Raw genomic sequence first — 27,917 nt, 5'->3', positions numbered from 1 at the left:
CACCAAATGAAATACCAATTCCAGAAAACAAATGAACCCAAATATCAAAAAATACCCACCTAGAGTCATTGAAACATAATTATTAAAACCTTTTATGTTAATCTACAGTACAATGTAAATTGCTCCTTTCCATTAAATTTTGAAATACACTAGATTACATCTTTTAAATAATCACAGACTTTTAAGTTCACTATTAGTGGTAGCAGAGCTATATTTACATACAGTTCTGGAATATTTCAGATGCAGCGTTATGTTCCAGTCCCTAAGTCAGTTAAATAACAGACTAAGTGGAGGGATACTGCTCTTCCCCAGGGTTCTAGACACATTTGGAGTGTATGTGTGAGAGAGCAAGAACTCCACTTATTCTTGTCTGCTTTTTTTGTTTGCTGTGAGCATGCAGCTGAATCTGAGCAATTTGATACCTACATGGTTTGGAATAAAGACTTTTCTTTTTAAACAAGTATTTTGACTGAATGTACAGAAATGAATAATGAAATATAATCCTTAGGAGTAGTGGTGGAAATATCATTTTCTCCAACCTTCCTCCTGTTGGGTAATACTGCACCTAATTTTGACCCTGACTTTACCTAATGCTGATGAAACACAGTCAGTGGTGGAAACCTCTCTCATGTGGTCAAGATCGGCTTTCAACGCAATCCATGCAAAGGCAAGCATCATACACCATTCTCCCACAGTGCAATATTAACAAGTAAAATTCAGTATTTTCCTCCAGAGATTTGCTTCTCAGGGGAAGCCTATTTGTGTTTCTACATCAGCCACAAAGAGACTGTGAGTCCGAAGGCTGGAACCAGAACTGGGCCGTAACACTTGGTTCCAGTGCTGCAAAGAATTACCAGTTGACATGGGCCAGGCTCCTTCTCGTGTTCTTCATGGAGGAAAACCCAGAGCAAGTTCAAGCCACTGAGTCTCTCAATGGGCCTTGCACATGGCCCTGCTCAAGCTGAGTCTCTCCTGCGTGTCTCCCATGCCGGACTCAGGGCCTAGTGTGAGGAGTGCTGATCATGATGTTGGGCAGTGCGTTCCGCCGCTTCTTCCAGGAGCCCAGCTCCCTCGAGTACCGCCTGATCTGCCTGAACCAGTGGTGAGTCCGTGCCCGGTCGCTGTCCCGGAACACAAACGCCTCCCGCCTGATCTCAATGAGTTCAAAAGTGTCGTCACAGTCGGGATCCGTGGAGACGACACAATTACTCAGCCTCAAGGGCTCCCTGAGCAAATGGAACTTCCCATTATTTTTGTCCCTGATGAGCACCAGCACGGCATCTTTCACAGGCCCTGGCTCGGCTGATTCCAGGCTGGACTCAGACACACGCTTCATGTTCACCAGGAGGAGGACCTGCATGTTCTGGAACTTCAGGGTCTTGCTGCCTTTCTTCACCCACTGGCCATCGGGGGGCTGGGCCAGCTGCAGAGGCCCTTCCATCACAAATCGTGTCTCCTCCCGCAGCCAACCTACAGTTTTGAGGGCGGTTTCTCTCATCTCAATGTTGATGACTTCTCTTTTCTTCTTGCTGTCCTGGCGAAAAGAACGCAGGGTCCATGTGTTCCCTTCCTGCTTGGTTTTCATGTTGATGTGCTCCAGGTGGGATTCAATGCGGCTCTTGGCCTCCCGTAGGCTGCCATGATCTGGGTGGTACTCGGTGGTGGCCTTGATGATTCTGCTGAGCAGCAGTGGGTACTTGGTGACTCTTTGCAAAGGGGCCATCAGGAAGGACCTCAGGTTCATCCGCCGCAGTGCTGTGTTGTCATTCTGGGAGACGTTGAGGAATATTCTGCAGGGATTTAAGAAGAGGGAATGAAATGGTGGCTGTTCTGCCAGCAGATGCTGCATCCAGAATACAAATGAACAGTGTGGTGTTGACAGATACTGAACACCGCAACCCCCCTTTGGTTTTAACAGCTTTGTGAATTCTGTCTTCTCAAAAACTAACAACAATTTCTGCAGCTGTGCTCAGCTGCAGAGCAGCGACAAGGTGCCTGGGACTCCAACACGTAACATCCTGGCTGTCCTCTATTAAATTATTTTAAAACAAGGGCGTGATCTTTCTCTGGTACACACTGACGTAGGCCTGAGGCAGATACATCAGTTTATATCAGATTACATTAATTTGTAGCTCCTTTCATCATTAGATTACAAAGTATTCTGAACAGGAATTTGGTAGCATCATCATTTTATAGTTGTTGCAGGGAAAACAAAAGTGACTCACCCAAATTTGTCCAGCAGGCTGGGGCTAGAGATGGGAAACAAACTCAAATCATATGTGCTTCACACAGTGGCTTAAGCCTGGCACAGAGACTGAGAGCTGTTCTCAGCTGGATGTTATTTGGTGAAATTTCAGCCCAGTGGTTAGTGGGCAAACACTGTTACCACAAAATGCAGTAGACAGCCGGGGACCAACAGGATATATCAAGGACTGAATATGTTTTGGAGAGTGAATTACTCTCTTCACCCCAAAAGAGAGAAACTCATGAACGACAAATATTAGGCAGCATCAGAAACTTTGATTTAGCTGAGCTGAACAAAGGCTTCACCCCCTGGCTGGTGACTTTCACTCCCTAAAACCTGAAAAAATACTCTTAGCCCTTTTCTTACCAGAGCAATTTTTCTCACCTGAGCAACTCCTTCTCCTTCTCCAGTGCATTCAGCATATTCACGGAGGAGGACTGCTGAAGACAGTAGGTCTGAAAGGCTGGCAGCATGTTGACGAACTCCAGAAAAATTTCACCGATGCACACGGTCATCAGGTCATCGTCACTCTGCAAGCGTGCAACACAACCCTGCTGGATTAGCTCAGGAGAGGTGGAAGCACTGAGGGGGTCCTGCCAGACCCTCCACTCAGTCCTATCAACATTAACTTATTTGGTGAATTCCAGGCCAAAGAGGGAACTGGGCTCACCCTCTATGGCAGACAGAAGTCCCTGCAGGTCTAGGCGTAAGCAGTGTGTGGGGAGGGGAAGGAAATCTGGTCTAACTGCTCACTCTGCTACATATACAGAGACCTACGACACTCTGCTTCTGCAGGCTCAGCCAGGAATTTGGCCTCAGCAGACTAGGGGCTCAGAGGCCAGAATGAGCCTGCTAGGCAGGAGGGTGCACTGGGGCCCTTCTTGCCCCAAGGTCTGCCATAAGGTTAATGCAGCAAGGCATAAATTAAGAGCACTTGAGGAACAAATGGGCAGGGTAGGCCTATAACTCAGATAACAGACCCAGCGTTTAACAACTTCTGCATTTGTTCTGAGTAACCGGACTGGCTGGGAAGCAGAGTCTCCTTCAGTTGTGCTCCTACTGGCTACTTTGAGGCCTAAGTAAAAAATAAATGTCCTGGAAAAAATCTTTGATTTCTGGATGTGTAATAGAATAAGGGGAATAATAATAATCTGGTGCCATGTAATGCTGTTAGCTTTGTCTAGGTGTATGCTGACAGGCTCTGCAGTTACTGCTCATTTCAGCAGCGAGAGAAGGAGCAAGTCTCTGGCTGCTGGTGGCCTTTCAGTGCAGTGTTGAGCTCTGACTGCAAAGGGCAACGTGGAGGCAAAGACAGGGAGAGGAACCAGGGAAACCAATAGCTGTTTGTGGGAGCCATTGTCTCAATAAATTATTCATGGAGGACATCATGACGGCAGTACACAGCTGTCCTCACTGCGCCAGGCAAAAGATAGTGGTTGTCAAGGTTGCCAGTTTTTGGGATGTGTGTTGCTCAATCTGACACGCAGGGTTTTGGAGAGGGAGATGAGGGATGTGTTTCCTAGAGAACAAAACATCCTGGCAAAACTGATACAGCAGTAAGTGAGTTGTGGTCCTCAAAAAAGGAGAGAGTGGAGCTGTTTATTTGTCCTTTGCTGTGATTGTCTGGTGCTCTGGAGTCTTATTTATACTGCTCTGCCCTCTGACCACCATGCCGGTGGGATAGGGAAGTCCCTTGTGCAAGGCAGGGTGCAACAGTAGAAGCAGCTCATGCACTGTGCTGTAAGTGCACGCTGTCATCAGAGCAGGGAGCACCCGTTTTCTGCCTGGCCCCAGCAGCCAGCCTGGAGGCAAGCTGCAATAAACTGCAACATCATGGCAGGCGTATCCAAGACAGCTTGAAATGAGCCAACTCAGGGTTGGAGAAGAGTGTGGCCGGCTAGCTTGGTCCTCTTCACCCTTCTGGAGGCCAGATCAAGCTGAGCTCTGTACCCCCATGGTCATACTCTTATCAGTGTCCAAGCTAACTGGCTTAAAGCTAACTTTGGTAACAGGCCCGAGTTAGGCCAATGGTCTGCTAACATCAGGGGCGTTATCACAGCAGAGGAGCGAGGCCAGCAGCTCTGAACTGGCAGAGGCTACTGAAATCACTTGTTTACAACAACTGAGGGAGAAGGGCATTGGGCAGATGACCAGAAGCCAGGAGTCCTACCTCCTCATTCCCTGCTCTATGCTGCCTTCCTAATACAAAACCTGGCCCTGTCTCTGCCTAGTCCAGCCCCCATGGAAAACGCAAGCATTGTACCTGGTCAAAAGCCCGATCAATCTCCTCCTGGAGTATCTCCAGGAAGTTCTCATTGAGGTCGATGAGCTCCTGGATGTTGCTGAAGACACCAAGGAGCTGCTCCTGGCTCAGTAGCCCAGCCGCCTGCATGGGGAGGTAGAACTCCTCTTTGATGATGCGCAGGTCCTCTCCGTAGCTGGCCTCCGTATTGACAAACTCCAGCACGGACTCCTTGCGCTCCGTCCTGCGCTTGCAGCACTTCTCGCAGAGGTCAGCCCGTCTCTGGTTGCAGTTCTGTGCATCTGTCTCCACTGGGAGGTCCCTCTCTCCGCAGTCGGTGCAGGGCCGGTGGGCTTCCCAGGCCTGCAGGGAGCTCAGTGTTTCCACTGCCCTGTTCCTCCACTTCCTGACTGGTGTCTGGCCAATACTGCTGTCTGCCCTTGCCACCTCCGCCGACCTYGTCTGGGTGGCCTCACTGGGATCTGGGTTGTCTCGGTCTTCGTTCACACCAACAATCCCACTGTCCGTGCTCAGGCTGCTGACATTGCTCCAGTGGTGCCTGGAGCGGAGGGAGCCACGTGGGGCACGGCGCGTCTCATCGAAGCTGCCGCCCTGGCCAAGGTTGGCTTTTGCTACCACTGGACCTGAGAACAGACACAAATCATTACAGGCTCTGCCAGCTGCACAGAGCTCACCTGGGAAGTTCAAGCTGGCACAGCTGCGAGCATTAGGAATCCCAGGGAGGAAGATCTGGTGAAAGCAGGACTGCAAGCCATCTCCTCTCCTGTTTTGCTACTGGGAAGAGGGTGGCAGAAGCAAATGACCTCCAGGTGAGGCCTGGGGCCTGCCACCCCTGCACTGCCTATGCCTGTGAACTCACTTGGGCTCCCTCTCCCCCTGCCATCTGCCAGGCAGGGACAGAGACACAGCAGATAGATCCTGATTTCTTGCACACCAGTGTTAAATTCAGAATGCCTCCCCTCCCCGGGTCAGTAGAGTTACTCCATATTTATGCCAGCATAGCAGGGCTCAGCATCTGGCCCATCAGCCCCTCAAAGTGCRCAGGATGTGGGTACCATAGTCCCGCTCCTGCCGGCGCTTCTGTGCATGCTGCCGTGCTGCGGCCGCAATCTTCAGCTCCAGCTGCTTCCTCTTCACGGAGTCTGTTGGCATGGGGTCACTGAAGTGCGGCCGCAGCCGGCACTCTCGCTGGGCCTTGGCACTGTCCGTGCTCTCATGGGCGATGTCAGAGCTGGATCGGYGGCAGGCAGGACTGGAGGTCTGTAAGAAAGGCAAGTGGGCTTGGGGTAGGGGGAGTGGACCCTGCAGGGTAGGCAAAGCAGGGCCTGGTTTGCCGCCACTGCATTTCATTTGCCAAAGGAAGGAAAAGGCAATTCATCAGTGGTGGGTTTGTAAACCCAGCTCTGCCACATGACCAACTGTGGGAAAATCCGTCCTCCCAGCTCTCTCTGTCTTGCTCAGTCCTGACAGCAGGRATCCCTCTCCCTCTGCCTTTGTACAGCACCGAGCACAGTGGCTCCGTGGTGGCCAGCTCACATTTGTCAAACAGCCAGGAAGAAGTGAACAGTATAGCTCTAGAGACCCCAGAAACACAAGGTCCTAAGGGGGAACTGGATCTGTCCTCTGGGGATCTGAGCTAGCTTGGCTCTGTTCTGTGACTATTTTGGGTTCAGGAACACCTGCCTTTTAGCCTTACTTATGCTAGTGGCTTGACTGACTGGAGACTAGAGAAGGAGCCTGGCTGATCTCCCAGGCAGTGCCACAGTGAGGGGCTGGGGGCACAGGGAGGCCCRTGAAGGAGTTATTGCTGGACTCCCTGCAAGAGAGGTAGTGGCAGATAGGCAGGGGCACATAACTGACTCCTGTTTCATTAACTGCATTAGAAATCCCATTTTTAAACAAAGTTTGATTGATCATGGGAGTTGGGGTGACTTCAGATCCCAGGCTCCCAGCCTGCCCAGTTTTCTACAAGGGAGGGATCCTTCAGAGCCTCTGACAAAGAAAAAAAAAAAAAGACAGCTCCTAAACACATGCCCGAGGTGACAGGGGAATTCCTCTCCCTTACGTTCCCTGCAGGTTGAGCATCGCTGGATGCCTCATTGCTTGGCTTGTTCTCCCAGGTCTCTGTTGCCATGGACATCACTGTGGGTTGCTGGCTGTCCTCTGGAGGTGGGAGATCGTCTTTCCTCAGATCACGCTCTCCCTTGGCGGCGGATTTGGCAGCAGTCTCGGCATTGCAGCTGCAGGGGAAGGAGCAGATTCTGATTAACATCACATGCGCAGTACCTGCAGATCCTGACACAGATGAGGCTGAGCAGAAAGCCCAGGTTTGAACAATCAGCTGCAACAGTTCGGGGAAAGTTCAGGCAGAAACCTAGACTGGCTGGCATAGATCAAACTCCTGGTTAATTGTAGAGCTGTGCATGTGTTTAGGGACTCTAAATACAGCTCAATTATAGAAGTGCAAATTGGCTAGTTGCACTCATGCCAGCATCAGTTTGGGRTATGAAGTCTCAGGTGTCCACATGACATTTTTGTGTCCATAAAACATAAGGTTCTCCCACAGGGACCAGAAAAAACTCCAAGTAGGCCATATCCATTTTCGCTACTATTTAAAGAGATGTTGTCAGCACAGAAATCATACTGCTCATCTGGAAGAAAGTTACCTGCTAAAAACCATAATACTTTGGAGAGATTATAGGATTAAAGGAGCTTTCCCTCTGTTTTTCATCTCATATGATCCAAAGCCCACTGCAGCCATTGACTGGATCTTTTGGTGCACTTAAGAGTCCTGAAGGGAGCAGCAGAGTCTGCTCTTCCCACCTGGCAGTTCTGGGAGGCTCCTACTTGTGGTCATCCTGTCTGGGACCGACAAAGGCCTGGCCTGCCTGATCCAGGCAGCCTGTTCCAAGCTGATGATCCCCTCATTGTAGGTAACGCCATCTCTCTAGTCAGAGAAAGGCTGGTGCAAAACCACTGACTTGACAGAGGAAGAAGCTGTAGTTTGTTATACTACTTGGGATTAGTTTTTTTTTAAACACACACTCTCTAAGATGCCTTATTTCCATGCATAATGAAGCCTGCTTGGAAGAACATCCAGATTTTTCTTTCATTTGGGACTTATTTAATTTTTATTGGCTTAGATTCCTTTAAAAAGAAAGGTTGTCAGGCCTGGACGGGGATGCTTCCACACAGAGGGAGCCAGGGTCAGGAACACATTTCAGGTTATGCATGTATTTTATGCTTAACAAARGTCTCCTATGATAAAATCTGCTTCTTTTTAAAGGCTTCACGTGTAAACTGACGCTGGTAGGTCATACTGCTAATGYGCAATTCCAACACTCAGCTACAAGCAAACACATGAGACAGATGGGCATTTTCTTTACAATGAGTGACAGTTGGCTCCGATAACAAACCATCAGCCAATACTGAAACCGCTGAAGAGGGAACAAATCTCCCAGAACACAAACTAGCTCTGTTGTCAGGCCAGAAAAGTTGGTTTGCAACTTTCCAGCTGATGCTTTTTCATCTTTCTCCATTTATGCTTCCAGGTCCCAGCTGACGCTTCCAAAGGATTTACAAGTTTATAAAAGAGTTTAGCCATGGCTGTGCACATAACACTGCTGTGACGGCACAGTGTTAACAGGAGGCTCCCGGCTTTTACTTTTTGCTTTGCTGCTTCCCTGCCATGTGGATTTGGACACATCATTCAGTTTCTACAGGCCTCTCCTTCCCTGCCTGTAGAAAGGGAGCAGTCTGTATTACAGACTGTGTTAGACCCTTACTGGGTTGCAGTAAGAGCACTGCAGACGCACACAGCAAAGCCGTGGTCCCACAGTACTGTCCTGTGGCTGATCTGGTTTAAGAGGTGCCTGTCTCTTTCCTCCCGCCCGTCCCCAGCCATGGTTGGAGGTACCCACCCCTTCAGTTGGTTTGGTCTAATTGTGTGGCCATGATCTAAGATCAGTCTGTGAAATGATCCGGGTTTAAAAAAAATACCCTCCCTCATAGGCACGTATTCCCAACCAGTTCATTTCATTGATGCTGTTTTGGGTAAGGTCCAAACAGTTCAGCAGGGCACAGCTGAGGGAGGAGGGAAGGCAGAGAGTAGGGAGCAAGAAATCTCTTGAAGGGGATCTGCCACTGTCAGCAAACCACCATTTCCAAAACCCACTCCTCCCCAAACAGCTTCTGGTTGAAATACACAAAAAGAAGGGAACATGCTGAGACATGGAAAGGTGACAGGATGTATCCAAGGTCAGCAGAAGAGCTCAGAAGTGGAATATTATCTTGTCCTCTTGATCACATCACCTCCCACCATAAAGCCCATACTCTCAGGGAGAAGCTGAGCTTTCATTTGTCATTTTTACAGTGCTTCAAGATCACCCATTGAAACATGGAAAGTGCTCCGGAGTATTACTGCTCCTCTAAGTGAAGCAGACAGCAGCTTTCCACCGATAAGGAAAGCTGGGAACCATGTGCCATTGGTTACTGTGGTTTCCATAAGCCATAGGGATATTTAAAAAAATTCTCCAAACACGACCCRAAGTGGGAAATAAGAACCAATACCATCCAGAGAGCTGAGTTAAGGAAGAGTGACAGGATATTATCTGAGAAATTAAACCCACTCCACGGTCGGTCAGTTAGAGGTAAGAAAGGCAATGATGGCAGAGCCCACGCTGTGTGAATAGAGATTTGTTCAGCCCTGGTTTGACTGCTCTACTTCTAATTGTGATTAAATGTCTCTGCAATGAGGTACTGGCCATGCTGTGTGCAGGTTAGTGCTGCCACCGCAGAGCAGTTGCTGTGCGCTGCACTGCCAGTGTGCTCAGGGGAATGTAGGGAAAACAAGGAGGACACAGCAGTTTTGTAGAACCAAAACTTAGGGCTTCTCCTTTAACCTTTGCCCCTGGCTTAGGAGGGAGAGGGGAACATAGCCAAGAAAAAGGGATATTGTCCTCTTCCTACCCGCAAGCAGAGATCTCAGTTGCCAGGAGTGGTTCTCCATCAATGCCTATTCGAGCCACCCCCTCTGCTCTCGCACAGAGCTACAGAAGGACTGGGGGACACAAGCCAGCTTTAAGCCACCTTTCTGCTCCCCCAACTCTGTTGCCAAAGGCCCAGCTCCTTAGGCTTATCTGACTTCTTCCACTTTCAGGTGGTTGCACAGCAGTGCCTCTGCTTGCATCTACACTGGGGATTATTTGAAGGCTCTGGATAGAAAGGAAATAGCTAGTGGCTTTTACATTATTCTTCAGGGCATGTGGCCTGTCTGCATTCACCTTCAAGCCCAAAGTGATCCCAGATCCCCCTGTGCGGCTCCTGTTCCTCTGTGGGCTCCAGGAAGGTATTGCTACTGTATGTCTGGAGATCAGCAGGCTCCTTGGAGACACAACCATCCCTTTCTCTCTGTCCTTCTCTCCCCTTTCTCTGACCCTATCCCGTAGGCACTTCTCTCACCACATCTTACATTACAGCATTTCAAGTCCACCATTCCCATGCTCACACCAGTCAGACCTGGTCTTCGCTTCTCTTTCCTCAGCCAGGACCCTCCCATCACACCATCAGTGACAGCCTGCCAGGCCAAGCTGGATGTTGCTTCTTTCCTCTCCCTGCTCTCTCAGCCTTCCTCTCCTTTTCTATGAAATTCTTCCCCCAGCTGTACAGTTTTACCAGTCAGCAGACCCTCGCTGATGCCAGCTTCCAGTCTACCATGGTCTGTATTTATGTGAGCCTTAAAACTGAACTAAACGCACTGGTTTCTGGTATCACTCAGATGACCTACACAATGGTCTAAACTGCATTTACTCCAGGTTTCAGAGCATCTTTTCTTTTACACCTCCTGTATTATTCATTTTCTCATCTCTGCCTCCCTGTGTAATAGTCTTTCCTTCCACCATCCGGCTATACTCCCTGCATACTGCTTTTTCCTTGTGCTCTACCCTCTCTGCCAGCTGCAGTTAATTGATGGCTGTAAGCACAACTGCATGGCTTGTGGGGATCCTGCCACCTGGGCCCAGAGATTGCCATCCCTTATGTCAGACTTATTTCCCCTGCTCCTTACAGTAATGTAAGGATAATGACAAAAGTCCTTACTGAACCCCTTGGAGTGCCTGGCATGTTTCCTTTTGTGGGATCAAACCACTTCCTGGGATAGGAGTTATTCTGGTTGGGGATGACGTGAATTTTTCCCATTCTCTCCAAGACGTGGTAGACTCAGACCAGCACTTCCCAAGGCAGGCTCTTTCTGAATGCCCTTTTACATCTCTGGGTCATTGGCTTTCTCTGAATCTTGAGGCAACAGAGGCACTGGGTCTGCGGTATACAACTGTAAATGCATCTGCTTTCCTTCCTTATCTCTGTGGGACCCTTCATAGATGTATCATCTTCCAGGCCAGCAGTTCTCAGCCCTTCCTGACTCTTTCTAGCTAATGGGAACAATCTTGTCCCTTCCTCCCCCGGCACTTTCCTTCCAGAATTGGGGTTCTTTTTGCTGTGGGAAGCTGTGTCTGTACCCACCATTCTTGTGTCATCCCAAATAAACCCAATCACTCTTTTCAGAAAGCCTTCTTCCGCAGTTGTGTCCTTTTTTTGCTTTTGCAGGTTTTTGTTGTCACCTTCTCACCTCATTTCATAGACAGGAGCCCCTGGTTCTGGCCAATCCTTATCCTGAGCTCTTTGCTGCTTAAACAGGTTCAGAAAGTGGACTATACAGTTAAATGCCTAAAGGATTTCCACCTAGATCTCAACACTCCTTCCCAGATGGGATTACAACCTAAGTTAAAGGTATCCAGCGACTCATGAGGGGATTAAAACTGCCATAATTATAAAGTTGCAAAGCAAACAAATGCTCACTGCTGAAATATTAAGCCATTTAAATGAGCTATAAGTAAATAAGTATGAATTGCTGGGGAGACAATTAAGCTGCCAGACAAAACTGCTTTGTAAAATTGTAACACTTACACAAAACCACCAGAAAGAGAAGACAGTCTCAGCTCTCTTATTCTGTGACACTCCATCACAGCATCTATACCAAAGGTTTGACCTTACTCTTGCTGAGCTCAGTACCTGTGGAAATGGGACTGAATGCCTAGCTTTTGGTTCATTTCATTTGAGACCTAGAAAAAATGTTGCCTGGACTTCAGTGAGTGTAATTTGACAATTTGACATAAGACCCAAAAAGCCGGGCCTCTGTAGTGAGAATCAGGTTGAATTATGAATGAATCTTCAGTCAGTTTACAGTCTCAGGTGAAAATGATGTAAAAGTGAGAAATTTCTACCCAAAGGAAACTGGAATTAACCACTTCTTTGGCACTGCCAACAGATCGGTTTTTCTACTGCTATCCTGAAGAAATGACAGCCTTTACTATTAATTGTTACTACTATCTAAAATAAACAGGCTAGGGTGGTTCCTCCAATAAAACAATATCTCTCTAATCACGGAACCACTGTCATTCACATTTTCAGATGAGTTTCCATTTTCGTGTTAATAAAACCACCTTATACTCTTTAACAAATCCAAATGGGGGGGACTGGGCCCATGCACAGAAACTGAAATGACTGAGGCTATTAAAAGCACAGAAACCACAATGAAATCATAAAGTCCCTCAGCAGAAGGTAGTTGGAGGCTAGGAGAGTAGTAGGAGGAAATACAATATGCACTACCCAGTTCTCGTACACGTTGCTGTGCATGCACCTCTGACTAGATACCAGTCAGACCTTTGATCTGCCTGGAGACAGCTGTTCTTATGCTCTTACTCACGGCTTGTGTTATTTGCTTCTGCGTATTTCATTTCACATCAATGATAAAAATAGCCGAGTCAATGAAAATGGTTGCATACCATACCTTTCTCATCTATTTCTTCATCAGCTTTTCATGCTCTAGCACAACAGCACAAAGGCTGGACTGGACAGCTGAAAGAAGCATTTACGGCTCTGACACCACCTATTTCCCTTTGGATTACAAAATGCAGAAGTATCTGCTTGTCACTTTGGCTCTGTCTACACAGGCAGCTTCAACTCCAAAAAATGCCTTTAGATGACTTTCATTCCTGTGTAGAAGTCCCTTTCCTCTAAAAATTGAGTCCAGCTCCAGAGCTCTAGCATTCCAGAAATACCATCCAGTGTTCAAGGTTGGAGCCCTGGCATTTCACACACCACATCTGTGGATGTTGGAAGCAACCAAGAACCAAGTCAAATGTAATTCTTGGAAAAGTTAGTCCCGAAAGCCAAGTTTATGGAAACAAATCATTCCATCAACACCTACTCTTCCTTCTTCCACCAGCCTTATCTAGTGATTAGCCAGTAGTAACTGCTCCAAATTCCTAGCTCCTCTTCCAGAACTTCACTGATTCCTGTTGGGCCACCTGCTTGTATAGAAAAGGATTCCCATTTCTTCAGAAGGCAGGAGCAGGACTGCAATGTCCAAAACCAGGCTGGAGGAAGCAGCCCTTGTGAATGCCTTACCCAGAGAAGGGGAAAACCCTGGATGGAGGAGAGGGAGGAAGATATTATGGAAGTATTTTCAGTCACTGCTTATACTCTCTGAGTTGGCAGGGGGACAGTATTTGCAAGCATTTTCACTCATTGTCTGTGCTGGTCTCTGGAGGGTGGTGAAAGAGAGAGAAAAAATGAGATTTTGCTCACGCAGCTATCTTACTCTCATTAGTTTGCCAGTTCACTACTTACAGGCAATAAGTGAAAGTGCTTATTCCTTTATGTCTCACCACCTGAATTCAGGTCCTGTGGTGATGGGACCAGATCTACATCTTTTTTCTAGGGGCTTGTAGTAATACTTTGTACCTCTCTGCTTTCTCTACTTTTAACAGACATTCAAAAAAACACCGACCTGTCAACAATTTATTATGGAAATAAAATGGGTGGGAAATTGGGGCATCAGGACTACTATTGGCTGCTGTCTGGACAGGATTTAGGTGCCCAAAGAGGCAAAGTCTTGATGAAAATGCTTTTTGATGCTTAATCCCATGCAAAGATGGAGTTTAAGCTCAATAGCATAAAGACACATCCACACAGATATTGGAGTCCCTAAAATGAAAGGCTCTGCCTGCAGAGTGTTCCAGCTACAGGAGTTAGGCGTACATATCAGGAGATCAGATTTTTAAGGGAATTGCTTTCAGGTGACCCCACAGACCATGTTACCTTTTCTTAATAAGTTCCAGGGCTGAACCTATGAATTCATCCTTCATTTTTTGTAGTTTAGCTCCATAACTGGATAAATCTGTGGCTTCTAACAGCAGCGATGAACAGCAAGATGACTGGGCTTCAGAAGGCAGCGACTGCCCTGTAAGGTGGATGACATCATTCAATTGTCTTGTCTCTCCTTTCTGCTGCTCATCACTGAAGGTCTCCTGCCCAGCCCTGCGGATCGCTACTGCCTGCAAAGGTGATCGTGGAATTGGGCTAGAGCAAATGGGGACTGGGGACCTATCCGGGCTGGAGATCTGGTAGGTCATGTCCTTCACCTCAGGGCTGCTCATTCCAAAACCATCCGATGCAGCTGGATAATGGGAAAAGCCAGCAGAGATGTGGTTTTCATGGAACACATCATCATCCTCTTCCACTGTGACTGTGGCTTCATTCACAGCTTTGGTCTCCAGAGCTTCTGGACAGACGTTCTTATTGTTCTCCTCCTCCAGGGTCTTGTTTGCAAGAAGTGCCTTATCTGAGTACTTTGTTGGCCCACTGCTGCTGGCAGATGAATTTGCCTCCTTACTTCTCATTTGCTTGAATTCCTCAAAGGTGGGGATGTAAAGCCTCCCTTTACAGCGACCTTTCTGACTCTGCCCCAATGTCACTTCGACATCCGTTTCCCCATTCCATTGTTCCAAGGATTCTGCTGTTCTGGATCTGGCCACCTCATGGCTTTTCCCAGTGTCTTGAAGGGGCAAACTGGGGGAGCTGTTCTGCCTTTGGAGCTGAAGCCTTCTCTGAGCCTCCTGCTTGATGTCTTCTGGACTGGTGATTTTGTGGGCAAAACACAGTCTCTGCCTCCCTGTGAGGCCATGCCTGAGAGCATTGCGTTCCACCAACACTGTGCAGCAGTTGAGACCACAACCATTTTTGTACTTCCTGCATGTCTGGCATTCAAAGAACTCCCGGGCCATCAGGTTAGTCAGGGCTGCCTGTGGGCGCACTGGCTTGCTGGGCTCTGCCACCCTGGTGCTGTGCAGCCTCAGCTTCTCCTTCAGTTCTTTTTTGGCATCCCTGTGGAGGGCTCTTTCCTCTGCAGAAGGGAAGAGCCACTGAGGCACTTTGGCAAAGGGAGGCAGGAGCACATTCTGTGCTGATCGTGATGTCTGTTTAGCACAGAGAGAAAGCTTCCTCAAAGAGTCCGATGCGCTCTGTACCGGGGTCACATCCACACAGCCTTCTGACCAATGCCTGGTGCCTTTATAGTGGAAAATGATCTCATTATCCAGGCTCCGGCAGTGAGAATACAGCCCAGAGTCAGCTACTGTTGCCCAGTGAAGGTTCTCCACGCTCCGATACATCCGGTGTTCCACAGGATTGGCCAAAGGTGCCTTGCCTGCGTGGCAGGAGTCTAGAGTGTGGAAGTCCCCAGAAAAAATCTCAGTGTCTAAGTTCTTTAGTGGATGCATGCTGCTAACTGAAAAATCCTTTAAGCCATGTTGTGCATAGAGCTGATTATTTTGGCAGCTCAAGATCACCCGGCAGTTTTCCTGTCTCTCATCAACACTGATGTATGTCATAGCAAATGTACATGGAGGCTCTAAGACACTGGTGTCTAGGGGGAAGAGGAGGGAGCAGGGGTGTCGCTTAGATGCCAGTCAACGTCCACAGACCACAGACAGCAAAGTGTGCTGCTGGGTACTCACATTAGAGAGCTCTCACATGGGTCGAGTCACCATGCGCAGACCTGTGAATGGAAGGAAAGATGAGTTACTGAAGCAGCCTGGTCGTGGCTCCCAGGATGCAATAGCAAGTCTGCTTCCAGGGAATGCAGAAGCCAAACAGCCAACAGCATACAGACAGAGCTGCATAACTAGGTGATGGGCTGCAGGACTCGGGGTGGGGAGAGTCTTTTCCACCTCTAGCCAAGCCAGAGGTGGCTTTACACTACCTGTTTTAATTTTGGAGTGGTTCTTTCTTCCATCAGCTATTCCCTCACAATAACACTGCTCAACTGTAGTAACAGATACCTCAGAAGTGCTTGCTGTGGGCCCAGCTTACTCAAGTGGCAGCACTATGGAGATGGGAGATTTACAAGAGACAATGAGGTTCTTTTCTTCAAAGGGGTTGCAGACAGTACTGTGGGGAGCTGAGGAGGAGGCTGGGGTGGGAAAGGATGATGTGACAGTGTAGTCTCCTCAAAGGCTCAAATAGCAACGGGAAAGAAGAAGGCTGACTGATGGTGGTTTTGTCCCTGAGACTAACTCTGCAGCCCTTTAATGCTCTGATTTACCCTTCACAGGGAAGTTGCAAGTGTTTTAGTGACAGGGAGACAAGCAATTCCAAACCTTTTCATCGCAGAGACTGAGGTACCTCACTGATTTACATGAAGGTACCCTCCTGACCCCTTAGCAATAGGCCTGAATGATCAACACATGTTATAGCTCAGTGGAGGCACAAAAGGAAAAGGTGTGGTTTCCAAGGCTGTTCATACAGGCTGTGTTCAGCATCACAAGGCTCAGGGGACCCAGCTGACTAAATCTCATGTTCAGAGAATGCAGATAGATAGTTAAAATCCAATTTAAATTCAGTGAAAGTCAGCAGGATGTAGGCTAAGTGTCTAAGTCATTCTTGAAAATGGAAGGAGCCATCTGAATCAGACAGGCCTCCTTGCAGTGAACTGATTTATCCTCCTAATTTCTCTTAAGGATTTAGGCCTCATGGACTTGCCCACAGTCACACAAAGCTTGTCTGCTAGAGCTTTGTCCACTCCCTTGGCATCTAAAGGCAAAGGAAATGAGTGAGGACCATACATACAGGAGGAAAGAACAAGACCTGGCAGGCAATTTGGGGCTAGCCTGAGCTTCATAAGGCAGCACAGAGTTGGGATGAAAGGAAGGGCGGTCTAATAATGAGCCAGGCAAGAAACAGCCAGGTTGAACACCCAGGAAGAGGTCTTGGTAAAGCTAGACAACAGGACCACGTAAGTTACAGCCCAGACTGTTTGCTCTGTAGCGGGCATGGATTGTCCACACACTGCCAAGCATTGAGGCAGCACAGACATCTTGGCCAGGAGGAGAATGAAGAGACTTGTTACTCTCTGAGGACTAAGTCACCCCACTTATCTAACCGTGTGAGGCACCAGCGGACATCTTCCATCTGAGGAGAAATCTGAGGYAGTGAATTGCCTGGGGCCAATCCTGGTCATACCCTGGTAGCTTGATTCTCCCCTTGTTTACAGTGGTTCAAGTTAATGTACCCCCCAACACATTAATGAAACTTTCTCTAACCTAATCCCAGAGAGGGAAGGCAGAGTTGCTCCTGTGGATCAATGCTGAATGGAGGATATTACTGCAGTCCTTCATAATCGCTAAACATGAATATTAATTGAAACTAGCTCTCAAGGTGTGGCTGCTTCCCAAGATGTCATAGGCACTTCTCACCCAGTCTTCTCAGGTTGGGACTGGAGTTCCCCTTCTTCACAGCTCTGGAAGAGCCCACAGGCAACAGCAGAGAAACATGAGGACCAGGACTTTCTGTGATCATAGGTTATAACATAATCTGTCAAGAAAGAGAGAATGAGATGATATGAGAGCCAGGCACAGAGTAGGGAACAGGGTTCCTGGTTGTGCTGAAAGGCTCCTGTGAGAAAGTGTTATGAGAGATGTCATGACCTGTCAGGCAGGCCTGTGATCTGGTCACAACCACAGGACTAAAAGGCACACTGGGCTTTCTGCACTCTCCTTTCAGACTCAGTAGAAAGGGAAAATGACCCTTGCTGTAGTGACAGCTGCAACTAAAGCAGTCATTGCCCAAGGCAGTGAGCTATACAGTAAGGCCTGAAGAGAAACTAAGGTCTTTGTGAGGAAGGTTCCCAGGCTACACACACAAGGATACATACTTGTTTGGTGAGCTCTGTGTGTGTCTGCGTGAAAGAGAGACAGCCAGTGAAGAAAGAGCAAGTGAAGAAAGAGCACAGACAGGAGGAGAAGCAGTCATGAGAAGAGCAAAGAAGCAGAGAAACCCTCTGCAGGCACAGAAATGACTGAGTGCGATCTGTCTGTTGCTACTTCTTTCAATTGAGTCCAGGACTTTGCGTGCTGTCTTCATAAATAGATGGGGCAGCACTGAAAATATGACCGACGTGTGTCACCACAGTCTTTCTTCAGGTAGAAATTCACTGCCAAGCCCTGTAGCTCTGACCCATCTTTGAGCTGCAGCACAGCTACAGAGACACCAAGCTTGGGTGGCTGGAACCCACTCTGCCCCTGCCTGCTCAGCTGCATGGCACAGACCTGTCACACTACATGGGTATTTGCACCCCTTGAGCTGACCTCTCTGTTATACGGTGGAACATTTCAAACCTGCTGAGAGAAGAGGGTACCCATTTGCCCTGAAGAGACCAATTTCCTGAGCGGATGGGGAACATGTTAGTGTTTGTAAGCTCTGCTGGGCAGCAGGGATCCGCCGCTGCTTTGTCAGGATTTTCTGGAAGTGTGTGGGGTGGCAAAAGTTGCTTTCACGGACAGAGCAGCTGGGAGAAACTTTCTGCTGGAATAGTGGAGTAGGCAGAGAGTGAGAGACACAGAGGGGGAGCCGGAGGCATGATTGCAGAGTGGAAGACCCAGAGAAGACAGGAACAGACAGAGCGCATATGCGAGATGGCAGGAGGGAAAGAGAAAGACTTTCCAGAGGAGCTTGCTGACAGGTAGGCAGGCACCAAAAATTACTGGATTAAGTAAAGGAAGGGAATTCTGTTTCCAGATCATTTGTGTTAATCTTTGTCACCCATCACAGCTGAGTTTTCTTTCTCTAAAAGGTGACTTTGTGCTCTAACAAAACACTTTAGACACTGAAAGTCCCTTTGATACTTTCAGTGGAGCTCAGAGCAAAGGTGTACATGGATGTACCTCAGAGGTCTGCATGCAAAGGAGAGTTCAGCACCCCAGCTAGAGTGACGGGAGCCTCAGCAATAGGTGAGCTCTGATCCACCTCATGCTTGCAAGCCAGCTGTGAAGATCTCATAAAAACCAGCTTGGACAGAAGCACCTGTCTTTCTTCTCACTCTGTCCTTGCAAGAACCTCTCTTTCCTACTAAACTCTTCTAATTCCACCCATTCCCCTCATGTCACCACCCTGAGGGCTCTGCACATCATTTTAGGTGTCTAAGCTTAGCTTCACTGAACACACAGGCCAGTCGCTGCCCAAGTCGTCATCTGGAAAGGGGCTGTTTATGTTGCAGCACAGCCTGCTTCACCTACTGTCCAAAGACACTGGGAACAGGAGGAAAACACTAGTCTCTGTAAAACACCACGAATAACAAGGGATAATTCTGACCTGGACTGTAACCAGGAAACACTGAACCCTTTTCTCTCCTTCCCCAGCTCTTGTGCTCCTTTCCTGACAGCACACAGCAATAGCATCACAGTTTCAGGTCAAGTGCATAAGCTTGTCCGGTCAGTGACACCACTACAATACAAAGCATGTGTCTTCAACCTCAGCTCTAAAGTAACGTTACTGCTAGCATGTTCTAGGCACTGTGCTGGAGGAAAGCAGGAGATGGAGACAGACTAAACCATCTGAATTAATATGCTTCTTACACTTAATGTTAAAAGATGATTTTTCAGCACATCCTCCTAGGCTCACTGTACATACAGAAGAGTTTAGCTGCAGTCATACATGGTCGCCATTGAGCAAATACTGGGAACTGCAGGGACATGGAAGAGTTTGTCCTCCCACTGCCTCAGAACTATAGCTACAGACTGCAGGGGGTCCAAGGTATGGAAACTAGCAGATGCCACAGAAGTGGGAGGCAATGGAGAGAAATAAGACCTGATCTCCTGCATGGTGTCCCAGGTCAGGGTCCTAACTTACCTTTTACTAAAGGTACACAGCAGCATTAATGCACCCTGTTTTCTTCCAGTTAWACCAAGCAGTGACTTCCCAGTTCTCTGTTGCTCCCTGGCATACCTGAGTACTGTTGGTTGAAGCTGCATTCCTTGGTTTACCCACCTGGGCACTTCCAGGCTGTCCCATCTGCACCACCCCAAAGCTAGGGCTTTCCTCTAGTCCAGCAATCCCCCAGGCCAATGCTAGCTTACTGCAGGCCAAATAATAGCAAAAAGGAGCTTATTATGCCGCTGTGGGAATGGCTCTTTGATCACATCATTGTCTGTGCAACATTTGCCTGTTCCCTGGCTCAAGGACTGAAAAGCTTCTGGCTGTTATGAGCCTCACGCCTTAAATGAGCGTAAGACTAAAGGCATGGTGTGCTCAGTTTATTTTCTACCATGTGATTCTGTTTAATCAACTCATCCTCCAATGCTACTCTGATAAGTGCCTGTTTGGAGACTTGCCACTAACCTTCATTTTCCTGCAAAATCCCTCCAAAGAACTTATTTATCAAGGATTAAAGCTTGAAGGATAAATTATTCCTTCCCATACACACTAGAACTGTTCTGCCTGGCTGACCTTCCCAGCAGAGCACCAGACAAAATGTCAGGAAGACAAAGCAGGCAGAAACAAGAATAAGTTGTTCAGTTCTGGTGAAAATCACTATGGGTAGGATCCGTCATGTTCAAGGACTCCTGGGACATCAAGACAGGGGACCACAGAGCCTCGCAAGGTCTCAGAAAAAGAGGTCACAAAAATCTGGCAGGACTGAGTAGGTTTGCCAGTGCTGTTTTGCAGGGTTTACTGCAGTGAGATTTGCTCAACAGACTTGTCCAATAGGGAAACTTGTTCCATGAGACAGTGGACAGCAGCTTGCTACTGTCTGGCCTCTCCTGCCTTGATCAGAGACATCAAGTGAGTGTGGTACATTTTCTGCTCTCCACACTTGGAGCAAGAGATCTCAGTTGCTAGTAAATTAACTTATGAGTCATGCCCATCACACCAAACTGACCCATGGCATCCATTTCTGAGGGACAGGGAGGAACAGGAGCCATCTTACTGCAGCCTGGAATAAGGGATTGAATGAACCTTCAGGTCTTATTCCAATTTCTCTAGTTGAGGTTTTGCAAACTGCACCACTAAATGGAGGACGGTTTATTCCAGAGCACAGTCTCCCTTTTATTTGAGAGATCCAACCAACTAGAGAGACGGGAAAGGCACATTGCAAAGAGCTGTACACTGGATTTTAGCAAGCTATGATACTGCTGTGAGTTTTGTGCTATCTGACACAGCAAACCTCCTGGACACAGCATGACGTCTTTACTGCCATGTCATGCATGCCACTCCACTTTGGCTGCTTAGCAGATCACCAGCAGTCTCAAGGGAAAGAATGCCAGACACATCTATTTTCCAAGTTAAAGGTTAACAAGAAAAATAAAGGTGCCTTGATTATATTTGCTTTCTTAGCTGTTCACTTAGCCAGAGCTGTGCTGCAAGAACTAGTTGACGATGTAGGAGGGTTAGGTGCCTGCAGTTACATTTCTTGTTTTTTTGGCTGTTCTAGCAGCTGAAACAGCAATAGGGCTTACATACTGCCTGTTAATTGCAGCAGCAAAGGTACAGCCACAGCAGCTTATTTAAACCAGTGCAATTTCTTGTGTTTCTTTTCTTTCTTAGGGGAAACAGCTAAGTGTAATGTTCCTCAAATCCATAGTGTCATTACTGCTTTCATTGCCTGCTCCATGGCACAGTCAGAATCACTAACAAGAGAAACAACTGACAACTTGGTCTCAAAACTAGATAATACAGAGAAAACCATATCCATGACAGCCCGTTCACAGTTTTTACAGTTCTTGTGTTCTCAGCTGAATCAGAAGCATGGACTATGTCTTCCTAGAGCCAGAAGGATGTCAGGACACTGTATAAATTGTCATGACAGAGGACCATGCAGATTGGCTTAGTAAAGGTGCCTTTATCAATGAAAATAACTGGAAAATCAGCCTTTTTCATTGCTTGTGTCCCAGTTTTGTCTCCTTGCTTGGCATGTGGAACATAGTCTCTCTTGAACCTCTGATGCTCCTGGAGTCAGAGAACTCCAATGGCTGATAACACAATGCAAATAAAGAGCTCTGTTTTAAGCAACCCAGACACAAATGAACGGTCTGAATCTGAGAATGCACTCTGCATCTCAGTACAAGAGAAAATGAAAGATTTTCAGTGTTGCCGCACTGTAAATACTCTACTCTTTACTAATTATATTTGTAGCTGATAATATAATATACTATTATTGACATAACATTCTATGTGCAATACTGTACATCTATAGTTACCAAGGCTAAATTAGCCACTTAAATATGTAAAGAACCTCTTAGAACAATAGTGATACCTCTTCTTTCCCCACTGCCCAACTCGCTCTCCTCTTGGCAGGATAGTTTAACTACACTGGCAACATCCCCTGGTACCATCTGGAATAGAAGAGAGTAAGCGGGACCCCCGATAGCATGGAAAGCTCTCATGAGATTGTGCATTTCAGTGGGTACCTCCTCATATTCCCAAAGGTGCTGTCCAGAACAAGTCACATACAGAGCAGCCCAGGGTCTAGAGGGGAGAGCACATACAATGATATTAAATTTCTGCAGTGAAATGAGTTGCTTGCCCATCATATTATGATGTCTATCTGTTTCCCTCCTTTCACATAATCTCTTCTTCTCCTTTTATGTCCTGCTTCCCCAACTCTTCCTCCATCCCACTGCATTTAACACAAGTTTACACAGACCATCTCTGGAAGAGGCTGAACAGGTACCACTTCAAAAGCAACACCATCATTTACATTGCCTCCATAAAAAAAAAAAACTTGGCTCTGATCAGGGCTGGCTGGTCAGTGCAGCTCAGAGGTATATACTTGCCAGCTGAATGTGCCAAAGGGGAAATATCTCTCTATGTTATCTGTTGGTCATCATGGGAAAATCCTATGGGGATCTACCCACCGTTCCACTAGGGACAGTATAGGAATCACCATAACTTCATGTGAACCTCTATTTTGGTCAGATTGGCTCCCAAATAATCTCAAGGCAGTGTAAAAGCTAATCTCAAAATTTTATGAAATCACCTGAAGGTCTTAAGCATTCTTGGCTCCCTTTCTGTGAGGCTTCTTAAGTTGTATGGGAAATTTGCTGTATTAACATGAAAGGTTTCACCTGAGAAGCCATACTGCTCCACACATCTGTGCACTTGGCAATGGTGCCTTTGATGAACTTTTCTGGCCGCTCTCTAAGTCTTAGCAGCAGCTTTTTCTTGCGACACAGCATGTTTTTCTCCTTGTGTTCCTCCTTCAGAAAGGATGTGATGACGTGATAATTCCAGCCCATCTCTGAAGGCAGGCGTTCCAGCACACTGATTTCAGGCAGTGGACTTTCAAGGTGATCTGCGTGCCCACTTGCTTCCTTGCTTTGGGAGAGAGCATCCCCCTTTTTTTCACCGTTGCACCACTCCATCTCTTGGACAATATATTGCTCCAACAGTCCTCCTGACAAAGCAACTGAGGGAATGGAGCTTGCAAGGGATTAGTATTCACCTTGCAGCAAAGGAAGGCTGAGTACATTAGTTACTGTAACTAATGCTCCTGGAGACACTGTCATCACACCTCCATCTTGTGTCCTAGTCAGTGCTGCTCAACAACATCGGTTGTGAGGTGTCCCAGGAGACAGCATCACACATCACCTCCCCAGTTTTGAGTGGGTCAGGACCCTGGTTGACCACAAACCTCCTTTGGCTGAACCCTCCTCAGGAGGAAGAAAGGCCTATTTGCAATAAAGTGCCCTGCTAGGACAGATCACCCACAGCACCCATGAAGCCATAGCATGCATCATCTGACTGACAGATCCTGTACCTCACTGCAACGCCATGAGCCGCTCTGCTCCCCTCTTACAGCTGCAGGGAGAGCCCATGGGGTTTTTAACCAAGCAGAGCCAATGCTTAGACTGAGGCAGCTGATGTTCAGGCCCCAGGCAGTTTCCCCTGCCCTGTGTACACACCGTGAACCAAGCATTCCCATGCCTTTGGGTCATGTAGAGCAGATCTTACCCATGACTTGCCTTGGCCCTAGCATATGCAGAGCTCTATTAGCCTAGTCAGGAGCACGCCTGAACTGAGTGCAGCCTCCAGTCTTGCTCCACACCTGGCTCCAAGATCCCTGGCTCAGACTCATGCAGTTCATAGAGGGAACCTGAGCCAGGAAAACCCATCCAGGCCCTCTCTGAGATCTGGGAAGTACAAAGCCACATGTGAGCCCACTTCACATGCCAACATCTCTGCTCCTCCACCCAAATTTCCACTCTGCATAGACACAACATCAGCACTAATTGCAGCAAATGATCACAAAACGGCTACAAGCAAATTTGTTGTTCCTCAGGGTGGCAGAAAAGGTCAAGGCTGTCACTTGAAGCTCAGCTCTAGCAAAGGGTCCAGCATCAGTTCTAACTACCTAGGACCAGCTCCAGACAATTCTCCTCTGGCTTCCAGCTGACAGGGGTGCACTCCTGGCACAATCCCACCAATGCCCAGTTAACTGCAAGACATGTCTTTGTGACCCAGTCCAGTACTGCCAACCTGAAGTCCTGCCTCCAGCAATGGTCAATAGCAGATACTTAGAAAAAGAGCAGACACAGGCAGATCTTTTCTGCATCAAAGTCCCCACCTCCTAGCAATCAGCACTTTAGGGATTTCCAGAACTGGAATGTGCACTAAGACCTTCATGTTTACTATCCCCCAGTGGACCTGTGCTCCATTATGTCTAATTCCTTTCTGGATCTATTTAGACCTTTGGCCACCAAAATACCCTGTGGCAATCAGTCTCAGAGTTTAATCATGCTGTATTTTAAAGTGGACCCTTCATGTTAGGCCCCGTCTCTCTGGAGAGATGAGGAAGAAACCCTGTTGAGTATGAGGTACGGGGACTGTCCTGCACCAGTGGGGAAAGGGAAGTGGGAGAACAGATGTTGTTAGGACTGAAGCAGAGGAAGTTTTGCAGGCGTAGGAAGGAAGGCTAATGAAAAGTAGCGAAGTATTTTTTCAGGTAGCTAATGAAAATGACAGGAAGTAGCTTTCTGAGCTATGGGTGGGACCTACATCTCAGATAATCTAAAAACTATCTTGATCCTTTGCATGTGTTTTATGAAGGCAGAGGGGATGGTGCATAAAAAATGCAGGGGGTATGCTGGGCTGGGGAAACATGGGAACTGAGAGAGAAAAGTAAATCAAGCTAGTAACAGGAAAGAGCTAGCCATTCCCTTCCCCATGCAGGATGTGATGAGGATCAACACAGTCTTCATCTAAGCAGTCAGCTGCGTTTTCTTCCTGTGTGCACTGAAGACTGGCTTCTCAGTTCACAATTTTCACATACCTTCTAGCAAGCAAGAGCTTAAAAGTCAAGTCACACTAAACAGAAAAAAAATCAGGCTTTTTTTAACATCATAATTTAACTCATAGTTTAATCTTGTGATCTGCAGAGCTTGGCTCATGATGCTGAATTTTTTCAAAGTGGAAATACTCTTGCTTGGACTAGCGATATGAGACCAACTGGGGACAGGGTATTAGCATGGAACCACAGCTCTTCACATATCCAGCTATGTTGCCTAGACCTATCTCAGGTAGGCAACAGAAAACAAGCCCTACACAACTGAATCCATTAGGGTTGTTGAAGGGATCCTTAATTCCTTGTTCTAACATTGCCCTGAGAGTCCCAATCTAACTGTCATAATGCACAGGGCAGAGAAGAAAAATCACACATTAATTCTAAAAATAAGATCTAAATCAAAAGTTTCTGCTCCCTCCCTTGCACCAGGGGGAGGTATTTTGCAGCATGATCATAAATTTCAAACTTGGAGAGCATTAGCGGCGTACTGCATTGGTCTTTCTGACAAGACAACATGGGTCCTGACTCTTATCTCACTAGTGGGGAAAAAAAATCCTCCCACATAACCCTATTGATTTCAGTTCATTAACTTTGTGCTAGGACCTATCCAGCACCTCCCAAAGCTGATGGAAGGTGGACGAGCAGAGTCCTTCCAAGCTGGCAACATACGCCTGATCAGTGAGCTCAGAGTGAGGCCTGGGGGAGGAGGGAGGTGTTGGTGAGGGTGAGGGAGTTGGATGATCTCACTCTATGCCTTGTTTGGTCACACCCCAAAGCTGACAGGCACTTCAGCCTATTGCTTGTGGTGGCAGGTTCTCCGTGAGGAAAGCAGGACTGCAGCAGCATCAGCAGTACAAAGGGGCGTGGACGGCCACAAGCAGTCACGCTTCCCACTTCTCTCGAGTGTGGAGGTAGTGTTACTTAGCAATGCTTCTAAAGAAAACCCGAGAGGCTTTTCATTTTCATTTGTCTCAGTCTAGGGATTTGTCCTCTGAAGGTCTGGAACTGCATATTGCCTGTCACTAGGCAGTGAGAGCCCTGACAGAGAATTGCTGTGGCTGGCCAGGCTCCTGTTACAGAGCTCTGCCTCTATGTCAGCCCCAGGAAACATCACAAGCTTCTTCCCCAGCCATCCTACCCCCTCCCAGTCCCCCCATGAGCACCACTTCAATGGTCCTTCCAGTCCTGTGAGGCAGTATCAGAGACAAGGAGAGAGATGACAGGCCCCTCTGCCCAGGGCTGCTTTTCATCTCACCAGTGGTGGGCACTTCCCCACCTGCTCTCCTGGGAGAACATATCATGGTCAGACTGAGCTGTAGGCGCATTTGTTTTCTTCTTTTTTGCTCCCTTTCAACTCGTCAATCCTCAGCATCCCCCATGGGCCTCTCTAAATAACCCCCCTCCCTTTCAGATGCTGATGCTTTTCAGACAATTAGACTGCAGGCCAGACCATCGGCCGGGTGTAAATCAGTGTAGTTTGTCAACGTTAATTTACACCCACGGAGATTTTCCCTCCCTTCGACACCATTTTGCAGAATTATATGACATGTCTTTTATCTTTCCTCGCAGTTTAGCTTGCCTTTCCCCTTCCCTGGCCCCCGAGTCTCTTGCTTTGCTCTGAGCTCCCTGTAGGTTTGCTGGATAAATTGCTTATTTGCAATGTAAAGTGTCTCTCAGTGCCACAGCCTGGCGCAAACAACCCTGAGAGAGCACGTTCATCCTTACTTGTGCAGCAAAAATTCAGCCCTGGCTCTTCCTGGCAGCAGTTCCCTATAGCACATACTGTTCATGACTTGCTATGGGAGGAGATGTGTCCTTTATTGCCACCACACAATGCAGGACCTCCTTGGAGAGATGTAGGGAAAGGAGAACAAGAGGTCTGATCCTACAGGGGTCCTGAACCCTCTATTCTTCCTGAAGCTGATGGCCATGGCTCACCCAGCTCAGCATCGTATAGGATCTCACTGTCAATAGGCAGGATACCATTAACAACTTCTTGTTGCTATGGTGATACTGATAGATAGTCCCTGGGGTTTGTGGGAATTCAGGGAAAGCTAGCAAAGAAAGGTGAGGGGGTCAAAAAATCCCCCCAGAAACTGTGAGTTTGCCTACAGATGACCAGTTACGTGACATCCTAGGTGTATTTAGTGGCACTTACCACTTTCTAACTCATTTTCCCTCCTAAGAGAGCAATACGCTGTTCTTCAGGACCAGTGCAAACACTCCTTTTAGCAGTAGGACTCTGGTGCACAGGCACACCGCTGTAAATGAATTTCTGTAGGCCTTTCATTATGAGGTGTTATTTTTGCAGCTTCACCCTGGCAATTCATTTCACATACAGAGCAAAAATCTTGGCTCCAGCGAAATCACTGGGACCTTTGCCAGTGGGCAAAGAGCCAGGATTTTCCCCTGCTCTCAGATGCCTTATCACAAGTGACAATTTCATTCAGCTGCCACAATAGCCACTGGGAACCTCCTGCCCTTCCAGAACTGTTTCAAGTACAGAAAAGCTGCTGTTACACAGAGTCTTTTGCTTTATTTTCCAGGGGCTCAGTGAAGAAGTGCACTCTGTAAAGGTGGTGTTGCGGGTTGTCTCCCAGCTTTCTACTCTGCGTTACACAGTTTAGTGCAATCTCTTACCCTTCATCCTAGCCGAGTAATGAATGCTGGCCAGGAGGGACTAAGTTCCGCTTGTGATTGGGCTTTCTTGCCTTGTAAAAGCACTCTAAGGATTTGAGGGACAGGAACCGTCTTTCTGAAATATCAGTTCTCTTTGGCTTTGCTTTCTCTGGGAAAAACATTCTTAATTCAGGTTAGCTGATGTGTTAACAAAGAAGTGATAAAGTCCCAGCAAAACTCCCTCTTCCCCTGTACATGATATTTATCTCAGCCCAACAAGGCATATACAAACTGCAAGATGCCTTGTTTTTCGGGGGATTTTAGTATAATTAGTT

At 47.5% G+C, this 27,917-nt stretch overlaps 1 protein-coding gene across 1 annotated transcript; it reads right to left on the bottom strand.

Annotated features, from left to right (window-relative positions):
* Nucleotides 1–549: 549 nt before the first annotated feature.
* On the bottom strand, nt 550–23,044 carry LOC112973835. The gene is made up of 9 exons (XM_026082192.1): nt 22,748–23,044; nt 21,937–22,015; nt 14,584–15,273; nt 13,668–14,520; nt 6,574–6,748; nt 5,564–5,768; nt 4,509–5,131; nt 2,630–2,775; nt 550–1,790 (listed from the first exon to the last, which is right to left on the bottom strand). The coding sequence occupies exons 1-9, from the start codon at nt 23,042–23,044 to the stop codon at nt 995–997; spliced, it is 3,864 nt and encodes a 1,287-aa protein (XP_025937977.1). The 3' UTR covers nt 550–994.
* Between the last annotated feature and the right edge of the window lie 4,873 nt (nt 23,045–27,917).

The sequence above is a fragment of the Apteryx rowi genome, unplaced genomic scaffold (genome assembly GCF_003343035.1).
Source record: "Apteryx rowi isolate R43461 unplaced genomic scaffold, aptRow1 scaffold_57, whole genome shotgun sequence".
NCBI classification, from domain to species: domain Eukaryota; kingdom Metazoa; phylum Chordata; class Aves; order Apterygiformes; family Apterygidae; genus Apteryx; species Apteryx rowi.
This window is presented reverse-complemented; position numbering and strand designations above follow the sequence as displayed.